The sequence below is a fragment of the Symphodus melops genome (assembly GCF_947650265.1).
Source record: "Symphodus melops genome assembly, chromosome: 9".
In the NCBI taxonomy this organism is placed as follows: domain Eukaryota; kingdom Metazoa; phylum Chordata; class Actinopteri; order Labriformes; family Labridae; genus Symphodus; species Symphodus melops.
Genome location: NC_136699.1, coordinates 21,793,985 through 21,806,806, shown reverse-complemented (window position 1 = coordinate 21,806,806; position 12,822 = coordinate 21,793,985). Strand labels below are relative to the sequence as shown.

Here is a 12,822-nt window from a genome sequence, read left to right as displayed (position 1 = left end):
GCCAAATATTTGTATCCAGCCCTAAAGAATAGAAGAGCGCTTTCCAAGCTCAATCCATTTACCCTAATACTGGGTTGGAGGACATTTTTATCGTCAAATTAACTGAACTTCTGCAGAGATTTGAAATTACACTATTTATTTATTCTTGTGGCTGAGTGGTTTAATCCTCACCGCTGGTTACACCATGCCCATATTGTGTGCAGAAGTACGAAACCCCAATTAGTTCTATTTGCAGCCTTAATAGTTGTTTGAACTTTATTTAAGTTAAATATTGTATCATAAATGTGATGTTTTTACAGATACTGGGAACATTACATGGCCCCTACACACGAGTGTGTTGTTTACGATATAATGTATCTGCTCTTTTTTCTTTGTTTTGCAGGAAGCCAGCGGTGTAGAACATGGACTGTTTATTGATGGAGAAATCAATCGAGCAAGTTGCTTTGGCTTGACAATAAGAAGTGAGCACTTCATTATTTGTTAGACAACCTGCTGAAGACAATTTAACAGAGGACAGAGGTCCTGATCTAACCTCCTGCAGCCTGCTCCTTCTCTCTTCATAAGTGGGGGTGACCCAGCTCAGGGCCCTTCCTGAGCAGCAGAAGCTGCATCCGGCTTGCGGAATCCCATCCTTCCCCTGCTTCCTGTCCTGGGTCAGACGAGTATTAGACCTTCTCTCCACTACCCCACCCTTATCTCTTTTGGCCCGTCAGACTCACCGCAAATAGTTTCTCTTGACCTCTCTTTCACAAGTTTATGATTTCATACACGAGTTTGAACTTAATTGTAGGAAACCTGTGGACCCCCCTTGGTCCCTTTAACATATAAAGCCTGCAACATGACCTCCATGTCCAGTCTCTTCTCCTTCACAAGCCCAGCAGTGAAGCGACTTCTTGGCTGGAAGCAAGGAGACGAAGAGGAGAAATGGGCAGAAAAAGCTGTGGATGCCCTTGTGAAAAAGCTGAAGAAGAAGAAAGGAGCCATGGAGGACTTGGAGAAGGCTCTGAGCTGCCCTGGTCAGCCCAGCAAGTGTGTAACTATTCCAAGATCATTGGATGGCCGGCTACAGGTTTCTCATCGGAAAGGTCTGCCTCACGTTATTTACTGCAGAGTGTGGCGCTGGCCTGACCTTCAGTCTCACCATGAGCTTAAGCCACTGGAGGTGTGCGAGTACCCGTTTGGTTCCAAACAGAAGGAGGTCTGCATCAACCCATATCATTACAAACGAGTAGAAAGTCCTGGTAGGTACTCTGAGGCTACAAAGTTCTCAGTTGCTGCAACGCGTTTCTGTCATTTCTATATTTGTAATGACTAAAACAAAACAGGAGTGGTTGACACGACTACATGCAATTTACTGATTAATTGTTAACCAAGTAGTATAGTATTGCATTTGGTGGCGTTTCAATGTGCCTATCATTGCCTTGTCTGCTTAATGTTGACCGCTTAAGACATCCCACTGTGGGATTTTCTTGGTGGGGACAGATAGTAGACAGACAGGAAGCAGCTTCTGAGCGATCTTTAATTACATACTATACTCACCCTAACTAACTTCCAGCACGCTCAGTGATTCAAAAAAAAAAAAAAAAAAACTAATTTTGGATCATGTCTAATCTAAACTTAAACTCTCAGTTTACAGCGTTAAAGAATACAGCTTTTAGCTAAAGACGTCAAGATCAAATATTTAAGTTATTTTAATTTTTTTAAAGATTTATTTTAGGCTTTTTGCCTTTATTGGAGAGAGAGAGAAAGTCGATAGTGTTGGACACAGGTAGAACAAGAGGGGATTGACATGCGCGAAATGGGCCAGAGGCTGGCGTCGGACCCAGTGCTGCCTGCGTGGGGGCTGTAGCCTCGACACATGGTGACGCATGCGCTGCCACTGCGCTACCGGTGCCCCCATATTTCGGTTATTTTAGGTCATTCTCTTGGTATTCTGTTTCAGTTTTGTTTTGTTGGTGTAAATAAAAGGTTCATATTCTGGCTCGGGAACGCTCTAATTTGAGAGTAGAGAGATGGTGCTCTTACCTTGTTATTTCCATGGTTAGGGAGTCATTTTGCCTGCTGCCCATCACAAATTGGAAGAAGAGGATGGATTTGTAGCAGCAAATTTGAAATGGAACAATATTTAAATTGCTTGCAATTTAAAACTTTTAACCTTTCATGTACAAAATCGTCTACACCCTATAGAGTAAAATCACATAACCAAATTAGTAAAATCTTAAAGATAATTTCTATATCTTTGTTTTTGTACCTTTTGTTTAAATGTTAATAAGATATTTTATAACAAGCCTGTCTAGAAGTTTCTATTTCATTTTGAAAAATGAAGATGATGCATTATTAAGGTAGTGATGGGTATCGTTATGAATTTACCAATACCAGTACTGCTTATCGATAGCGCTACTCTTAAAAGATACTTCTTTCATTTGGTGCAAACAACAAACGCATGATGTGAATGTAAAACTTAAAATATGTAACTATAGATTTAATCGCAATAAGGGGATTCACTTTTTGTGCATGTGTCAAGGAAACTGTTATGTTTGAAGATTAAACCTTTAAATCCAATTCAATCCAATCCAGTTATATTTGTTAAGCATTTAAAACAACCGCAGGTGACCAAAGTGCTGTACAGAAGAATAAATTTAAAAAAAACAGCTCATATGAGATAAAAAAAAAAGCTATATTTAATTTTTTTAATCATTGCAAACCTAAATTTGGAAGACTGCAAACATTTACATTAACTGCAGAAAGTCTAACTGTTGCATATGTCCTATACTACTTTGTTACCATTTAATTATCTGTTTAATGGTCTACAATATGCTCTGTTATGTCTTTTCTATCTCAGTAAACGCTGATATGTTGAAATAGTCATTTTATCATCGTCATCAAAAAATCTGTTATCTGTAGCAGTTGTAAACGGGTAAAAACTTCGACCAATGTCTGCACTTGTTTTATGAACCAATCGTGCCTCCCTGTGTCCCTGCTTGTTCTCTACCCCATGCATGTACGAGCTCACACTAGTGCCATTGGTCCACTTCTGGACCAATGGCACTAGTGCATGTAAGTGAGGTGCGTGGTTTTTGAGGGAGCACGGAGGGGGTGGGTGCAGACGGAGCATGAAGAGACTTTCAAAGTCATACTAGTTTTCCAAAATTGCCGCCCTGTCCTTTAAAGCAGAGGGATTGAAGTAAATGCAGATAAGAGCGCCATTTGTCCTTCAGTTTAACAGTACTCCTGGTAGCGGCCAATCACATACCCATTGCTGTTTACAAGAGTTAAGTATTTATGCAAAGTCAGCTAGGGTTTTGGAGCTAAAACGTGTGTTAGACATCAGCACCTAGCATATAATATTTGTTTGAAAAAGAAAATAACATTCCTCCCCTCACTATGTCTTCTATGAATTTAACTAATTACACCCAACCCTCTGTTCCTCTTCCCAGTGCTCCCTCCTGTCCTGGTACCACGACACAGTGAATTCAACCCTCAGCACAGCTTGCTGGTACAATTCCGCAATCTCACCCACAATGAGCCACACATGCCACTCAACGCCACCTTTCCAGAATCCTTCCAGCAGCCGCACAGTGGGGGCGGCAGCAGCAACAGTGGAGGAGGTTCTTTTCCCATCTCTCCTAACTCCCCATACCCTCCATCGCCAGCCAGTAGTGGTACTTATCCAAACTCTCCTGCCAGCTCGGGGCCCTCCAGTCCATTCCAGCTTCCAGGTATGCCCATTAAACGGTTGTTCCTAACCCTGTGCAGAGTGACACAGAGATGAGCAGCTGACTCAAAAACAAGCCTCAACTAGGTAACGATAGCCTGACCAAGCAAAGCAGCGAGTGACAAGGTCTTTGAAGGCTTCTCTGTGTAAAGATGGAAACTGTTTGATTGGTTAGATTTGTTGCTCCTCTGTACTGAAATGTAGTTGATTTCAGGGCTGTTAGTAGTAAAACCACACTGAAATTAATATAACAATGTTATTTACAACACTGTTTCAAACACAGTTACAATGTGTATCACAAAAAATACAAAGTAATAAACAAAGAGGCAGCTAAACTGACAGAAAAATGACATGAAATTTAAAAGGCAAGAGTTAAGTACCCTACAGTACTACAGGCTGTAAAAGTCCTTTTTTAAGAGTTCATTTGTATTGTTATTGTATAAATGTTTTACATGTGGTAGAACACATAGTATTTTTCTTGTGAAACTATGTTCTGATAACTATTTGATGTAGAGCTGAAACGATTCCTCAAATAACTCGAATAATTCGATTACAAAAATTCATCGAGGAATTTTCGCTGCCTCGAGGCTTCGTTAAGTTTTTGTTTTTTTGCGTCATCAAAACTTTGGTATGAGTATAAAACACGTTTAATGTAGCTGCAGCTACCTGCTCCTCTCTCTGACACACAGACACTTCAACACGCACACGCGAGCGCGGCGTGCCCCTTTTAACTTTTAGTCAGCACACAGTTGATCAGTGATCCATACGACCCAGTCGGGAACACGTGATCCGGTCAAACGGTCGGCTTTTCTCCGTTCACTCTCTCCGTGTTTGCAGCTAACATAACGATAGCAACGTCCTCACAGTCTCTGTCATAGACGCGTCTATGGTCTCTGTAGTCTGTGAGCGCGCTGAATGCACGCGCTGCAGGAGCAGACAGAGATGCAAAGAAGCAGGTTTGTAGGGACGACCCAAGACGAGTTAAACTTTAATTAAGCAAAAGTATGATTTATTCGAATACTCGATTAATCGACGGGATATTCGATAGAATACTCGATTACTAAAATATTCGATAGCTGCAGCTCTAATTTGATGTAGTAAAGCCTGCCAACATAACGTTTGTCCTTTTATTGAAAGGCTTCAATACATCGAATTATTCAGTGAAATTATTACTAAGATGTGTAAACACAGTTTGTACTTTCCAGAAGTTTAGACCCCAAAAGATATGATGTTAACACTAGTCACTAAAAGTATGCTCTTACCAGCAACCAGGTAATGTTGTTGATTCATTCAAACGCACTCAACATCAGGCGCTGCTTCTTCAGTGGGCCTCTTACTGTTTGTGACTGGCACAGAAACAGTGAAAGCATTGAACTTTGTCTGATTCGTTTTGACCGTTGTAGTTAAATATTGAAATGTTGTGTGTCGCTCCTGTTTCAGTTATTTTCTGATATCTGGTGGTTTTGTAGGAAATATTTCAATGACCTTTAAGAATATCAGAATATACTGTTTATTTAATTATTTGTCCAGAACGGCTTAGTCATAATTGCCTAAAACATAATAGGCATTATAATGATTGTAAGAGTCATGGAAGGTGTGTGTTTTCATTTGCTAGCAGCCACACCTGGTTTCATCCTTTCTAACTACACCCCTTATTATAACAGCTGACACCCCACCCCCTGCCTACATGCCCCCCGATGAACAACTGGGCCAGGAGAGCCAGTCCATGGAAACAAGTAGCACGCTGGCTCCGCCGACCATCACCAGAGGAGGTTAGTAACATTTAGAAGGACAGTTTTTGACAGTATTACAGTTAATTAATCCAGGGCTCATCTTGAACATCAATGGCACTTCTGGAAATGATTTGAATTAAATTGCTTGCATTAGTTTGAAGTATTTCTGTGACTAAAACCAAAAAGTGTTTTTTCTTCACACACTTTTTTTCATTCTTGGGGATCAACAAAGTTTTTGGCTCACCTGTTGTTCATTCCCCCAGATGTACAACCAGTTGAGTATGAGGAGCCAAGCCACTGGTGCTCTATTGTCTACTATGAACTCAACAATCGTGTAGGTGAGGCTTACCATGCATCATCAACCAGCGTGCTGGTGGACGGCTTCACTGACCCTTCAAACAACAAGAACCGCTTTTGCCTTGGACTCCTTTCAAATGTCAATCGTAACTCTACAATTGAGAATACTCGCAGACACATTGGCAAAGGTATGACTAACAGTTGCCAACAGTACAACAGGTATATTGATGGGGTTTCACAGAGGCCACTTTTAATGCATCATTTGTATGTCTTTTAACTAGGAGTGCACCTGTACTATGTGGGAGGGGAGGTGTACGCAGAATGCCTCAGTGACACCAGCATTTTTGTCCAGAGCCGAAACTGTAATTACCACCATGGCTTTCATCCCACAACTGTCTGCAAAATCCCCAGTGGATGCAGCCTTAAGATTTTCAACAACCAAGAATTTGCTCAGCTGTTGGCCCAGTCAGTGAACCATGGCTTTGAGGCTGTCTATGAGCTTACCAAGATGTGTACTATAAGGATGAGCTTTGTAAAGGTAAGGCTTCTGGGAATTGATTTTAAAGAGGGTAGTGACACAAAGTAGACATAGCCTCATCATTTTATAAGGAAAACATCAACCTATTCTATTTTCTGTGTTCTCACAGGGCTGGGGTGCAGAGTATCATAGACAGGATGTCACCAGCACCCCCTGCTGGATTGAGGTGCACCTGCATGGGCCCCTTCAGTGGCTGGACAAGGTGCTAACTCAAATGGGCTCACCTCTCAACCCAATCTCCTCAGTTTCCTAATGATGGTGTTGTTGGAGTTTGGAAAATCCTTTCCACGTTTTTGTTAATTTTTCTGTTCTTCCCTTCTGTGAATTGTAAATGAAGTTGTTCTTACTTTTTGAACTGTTTACACCTAACTTTGGGAAAGGATATTGAACTGTGGTGGGAAATGTAACAATCTGAATGAGTTCAGTTGTAGTAACATGACGAGCAAATACCATAAAAATGAGAGGGAGTAGTAGTAACAACATTAACACAGTACAGCTTGACTAAGTATAACAGGAAGCATTGAGGGCACATTTGTCACACTACAAGTCCAAAATTATTTTTTGCATCAAGTTTTTATTCTTTTGTCAAATATTTTTGTTTGTATGTTTAGTTGGTAATGAAGCCAATATTTCAGTACTATGCCTTGTGTACTATCGACAAAAACATTTTTCATCTTCTTAGTGTCGGACATTTACATTGTAAAGAAACAAATGTGTGAACCATTTGGCTGAGTTATATCAAATGCTTTCTATTTCTATGTGATAAAAACACTGAGCTACTGCCTTTCAGAGAGGGTAAGGTATGTCAAACTGAAAGTGTTTAAGGTGGGAGATTAATCACTGTAATATTTTAATATACCATCAGCTAACACCGTTTTCAACTTTACAGCACTAGTTTGTTGAATATGATCGGGCAATGGATAACCTTATTGATTCTTATTTGTACTCTTGTGCAACTAAGAGAGAATATTTTCCAAACTAATTCTATTAACCAAAATTACGAGCAGTGCACTCGTTTTTTTCTGAGGCATTTTTAAATTTCGGTGTATGTACAAGGCAATATGTTCATAGAATATTGACACTAGCTAAAACAAATAAAATTGTTATTCAGTGACAATTATTGTTTTATTATGTAATTTGTTCTAGTAATACTAAGCCAGATGCAAACACTCAGGGGATCTTCTCAACATCTCAATAAAACCGTGTGGCACTCCTAACTACTCACCAACTCATTTCAGAGCTAACTCAACCTGTCTTTAAGGCCCAGCTCAGCCACCCTCCTGTTTATTTCAGCCAAAGCTCAGGACCATAGGTAAGGTTGAAATCAAGATCAACTGGAATATTGAAAGCTTTGCCTTTTAGGTTTACATGCCTCTTCGCCCGATGACTGCATTACTGCAGACGCTGCACCATCCGCCTGTCCATCTCATGATCCAAGCAGAGAACAAAGCCTTTTATCTTGCTTTTCATTTAATATATTTGCTTACTGAACGACAGTACTGAATACCATAGGCTTCCATACATTTTATACAATCCTTACTGTGGCCTAACGTAACTTGTACTCTAATTGTACACCAGAATTTACATTTTGCTGTGCTAGGTGTAGTCTCAAGCTATTTTAATTTACCAAAGCGTTCAGGTGTCACCAGTATTAATTTGTCTAATCATATGCTGCTGACGCAGTAGTGTTGGCAATTGAGGTTTCAGGTTCTTGCCACGGACATTTCAACATGAAACAACAGGAACTGGGGGTTGAACCTCAACCTTCTGGTTAGCAGATAATCAACTCTACCACGAAGCCACAAATGCCCCATTTGACATTTATATTGTTTTCGGAACAGTGGCTGACATGAAACAAAGAGTCTCAGTATCACTTTTACATATAAAGCAGAGTCTTCTTGCTAAAATTCCATAAACCTGCGAGTGATACTTTTTTAAGTTTAATAGGAAATAGAATAGATTCTGCACAACAGACATCAACATGTTCTATAGTGCTACAATACATTTAAAAATTCCTTTCATACAGTCAAAATCAATTGTCCTTTGGAGAGTCTGAAATCCTCTTTGCAACCAAACAGTTTATCTTTATATTAATCCACTGTCAAATTTAGCATTACACTTTACATTAGGTCTTCTGTTACTTAAATATAATGGTGTTTACAGTGTTTTTGCAGGTATATCGCAAATGGAACTAAACACGGGTAGCACAAAAAAAAATCTCACATCTCGACTAACCCTAACCCTAGGAAATCGGAGTGCCTCATATGGTATGACCAGCAATGTGCCCTGACCTGAACAACATAGAGTACGTCCGTGACCAGCTGAAGCAGCGACTGGATACCAATACCCAACCCCCACAAGACCTGGCAGAACTGTGTGTAGCATTTGTGGAGGAGTGGAATGCATTGCCTCAGAACAACATTATGAGGATGGTTAGGAACATGAGATGTCTCTGTCAATGCGGCAAATGATGGAAACACACGCAACTCACTATCAATTTTGGTTATTTGGGGCTATCTCTGTTATAGTCTAAATTGCTGGGGGATTAAATATTGCACTAATGAAAATGGTGCTTCTTCTCATTCATTAATATATCTCAGGGAACTATTACTTATTCCATTAAAATTCAGACCAAATGGGAAAAGCAGTCATGTTAATAACAATATCCCTAACTTATTGTTAGTATTGTACGTTATTATAAAAAGCTCATGAAATCATTACTGCTGAGAGCTAAAGGAATGCATGGCTCAAGGAGCTATGACTCTGTCAGCCAGCCACAGTGCTGAAAAGGTATCCAAGTTGTTTTAGAGGCATAGAAGACCCCATGAGATAGACAACTGTAAAGAATGTGATTTAATATGAATAATATTTAAGTGACAAATGGTCAGTAAGAGAAGAGTCTCACCCACTTTGTCACAGGCATATGAATGTGAAAGGATTCTGAGATTCAAATGCTTCGACTTTTCCTCTCCACTGTATTTATCATTTAAGTGTCGGCTGGTGGCTGCTTATAACATCAATCTGAAACGTCACTGTAGTAATGCTACTGCATCTTGTAGTCTGCCACTGTTAAGTAAGCCAAACAAAATATGTTGCACATATGTTCAAAACTGAGGCTATAGTCCCTACCAGGGTTGGAAATGAGAATACATCACCTGCCAAATAGCTGTTTTTGTGCAAATCAGCTGAACTGGATCAACTTACCAGTCACTGTGGTTGGTAAATAAAATTAACGTAACTAAGTGATATTGGGTTTATTTTTAGCTACATCAGCAATGAGTTAGCCTTTGAGAACATGGCTGCGATGAAAACACTCTCCAACTTCTCTAACCATGCTCCCGGTTACAATAAAGTGGCAGGTTAGAAAAATTAGTGAGTGGTAAGATTTGAATCCACTAGTCACAGTGTCAGGTAGGTGAAAAAGTTAATTTCCAACCCTTGTCCCTACAAACATGCCTGTTTGTTGTTTTGACTAACTCACATTCCAATGTGTGTTGTGTGACAGAACACAAGAGTCAATGCATAGATACAGGCACACAAAGACACTGAATAAACAGTGTGATTTTGTTAAGTGTTCGCCATTGTCAAAGTTGTTTTTAGAGTAACAGACAACTTGTTATTTACAAAAATATTTGTTCCCCTTAGGGACATAAACCTAAACAATAGAAATATTGTTTAGGTTTATGTCCCTAAGGGGAACAAATTCTGTCATCGATAGGACACTGCTTTTTTGGTTGCAGTACTCAGATTTTTATAAGCACCATCTAAATAAAAAAAATTATTCAGGTTTATCTAACTGCCTGTATCACCAATATTGGAAGCAATCCTATTTTAACTAAACAAGATACAGGATGTGATACATTCACATTCATGGGATCCCTTCTGATATGTAGTGTTTTTTAAACTGAACAGTTAAGTAAGCCGAGAGAAGATGCTGAGGTATAGAACAGTTATAATAAACTGGAAAATCTGCTGAAAAACACTCAATCCTGTAACCACTGGTCTGTTATCACTACTTTGGACATAATATATTCTTGATATGTTAGTGTGTGTGTGTTGTGTTTTTGATCTCCTGCTCTGTATTACTGTTATTTTTGTCATAACTTATAGCTGTAGGAGCTATTTATTTGTTGTCAGAATTTACTTTGGTGTGTAAAGTACATACATTAGTGGCCTTTTGATTATTTTTTATTTAGATATTTCAGAAAAATAGCCACCACAGTTGTTTTTCAGTTATATTTTAATTTTGATCTGCCAAGGGACTGCAAATGTACATTTTCTCTTCCTAACTCTGGTACATTGCATCAAACCACATCCCTTGTGTTACATAGTGTCCATGTTTCATTTTCAAATCAATTAAATTGACTATATTAAGCATCGGTTCTGTTAGATATGACCTTATGAGCAATTGTTGACTAGAATAGTAACTCCCTGACAAGCAAATGCTAGAAGCTTGAACAGAAGTCGACAATATTGTCATTTCCTGGTAAATTTTGAGAGACCCATTGTTTAACAATTAACATAGTCTGTGTGTATACTATGAAACTTAAAGGAAGATATAGTATTTCAAAGATACATGAGATGAAAAAACATTATTTAACTGTCTATATCAGTTAAGGTGTAACACCAACATTTAGACTGGATTCACCTATGGAACTGGAATAAGGCGATTGTTGATAAAAACCAATGTGCCTGCACAAGAAGGCTCTTTGACCAACTACTCTTGCCTTCTGTCTTTTCCCCTGCACCCCATGCAGCGCCCCTTGGAATTCTATACTCCTTACTCCATCAAGAAATCTCACTGGAAAGTGTTCTATGATCTGTCACCTTTTTCCTTCACCTTTATTTAAGAATAATGTATCTGCACAATTTGCCATATATTGGCATTTGCAAGAATTTTCTCATTGAATGGACGTTAAAGCTTTCAACCATGGAAGTTATTTACAGCCTATGGAGTTGCAGCAGTAAATATCTCATTCTCTGCAGCATGATCAGAAAAGAGGTGATTTGTCATCTTGTTGATTTCTGGGTTGGTCTGGGGATTCTGTTCCTAGCTTGGAGTGCGCCATTATTCTTTGTCCTTCTTACCTTTCTAGCTGCTGCGTTTTGGACAAGTTGGAGTTTGCTTATTGTTTTTTTGTAAGTCCAGCATATAGGGCATCACAGTAATACAATTGGCTGGAGCAGTTTCTCAGAGTCAGATTGGGACATGGGTTGGAAATGTATTTTTAATGATGGAAGACTTGCTTTGTAATAGCTGTAATGTGGTTACATTAGTGTATATCTCAATTAATGATGACATCCAGGTTTTTCACATGCTCACTGTCCTGAAGAGGACAAAGCAACAGGCCATCCCTGTGTCCCCACCAACAATCCAGAGGAACCTAGGAGGTTATTTATATAGTTAGTTAACTACATGGTGAAAGACTGCAAAAAGATGCAATATGACGTTTTTGCATCACATGGAGAAAACTTTCAAGCAAAGAAAAACAAATTTTTCTCGTCTCAGGGCAAAAAGAGGGTTGGATTCACGACCATTCAACACTACTACCATGTTTCTAATGATACACAGCTTCATGTAAATGGGTGAAGTATCCCTTTAAAATCACATCCACTGGAACTTTTAGCCTGGCTGTGAATGAGTTAATAGAGAAGAGAAGAAGGGCTTTTACTCCATAAAGACAGCTACACACAATCCTTTACCAATTAGAATCTGGCTCAAAATACTCAAATCTATAGTCAAACTTATGTGGTAGTGAAGTGTGGGATCCTTTTACAAATAAAGATTTTGATAAATGGGACAGACACCCAATAGAGACTCTGCACAGAGATTTGTACAAGCATCCTCAGAGTCCTCAGAAACACCCCAACAACAATCTCAGACAATTCCCCCTTTAATTAGAATCCAAAATAGAGTAATCACATTCTATGCTTATTAAAAAGCAGTTCATCACCAAAGGGAGAACATCAAGAAGAGTCCTCTTAGCCAGCTGATCCCGAGGCTCACACAATCTAACTGCACCAGGCCCTCACAAAATGTGGACCAATCAGATTAAAGAGATATAGAAATAGAAAGTATATGAACTATCAGACATACATAACAAAAAGAAAAGGGTTTTTCAACCAGATTGACCTAAAGTCCCAGACTTGGAGTCGCTCTCTGACCAATATAAAGTCTGCGCATACTGGGAGAACAATGAGGCAGCAAAACATGTCCAATCCTGTCACGGCCCGAGACACGTTTCCCATGCCAATAAAGCCCTTTAGAATATGCATTTACATGTAAGATAGAGATTAACTAAGTGACTGAAAACTGCCAGAGAAGGTGTAGTCTCAATCTCAGCAGAACTGAGCAAAAAACGAAATATTTGCGTTGAATCACATATGAAGGTGAAGGTGAAGGTGATGCAGCTGAAGTTTGCAAGAAACATAAACTTGGACCAACTATGGCTACGCTGCTCATATTCCTGTGACTGCAATTTATTAATACCTTGTTGAGGTCAGGTTCATGTCAGTTATGTCTTCTAGAAAAGACAGCG

The 12,822-nt window shown here is 39.3% G+C and overlaps 1 protein-coding gene across 1 annotated transcript; it reads left to right on the top strand.

Annotated features, from left to right (window-relative positions):
* Positions 1 to 351: 351 nt before the first annotated feature.
* On the top strand, positions 352 to 7,400 carry smad5 (SMAD family member 5). The gene is made up of 6 exons (XM_079352840.1): positions 352 to 1,241; positions 3,438 to 3,719; positions 5,380 to 5,487; positions 5,712 to 5,933; positions 6,027 to 6,283; positions 6,393 to 7,400. The coding sequence occupies exons 1-6, from the start codon at positions 839 to 841 to the stop codon at positions 6,534 to 6,536; spliced, it is 1,416 nt and encodes a 471-aa protein (XP_079208966.1). The 5' UTR covers positions 352 to 838; the 3' UTR covers positions 6,537 to 7,400.
* The last annotated feature ends 5,422 nt before the right edge of the window (positions 7,401 to 12,822 follow it).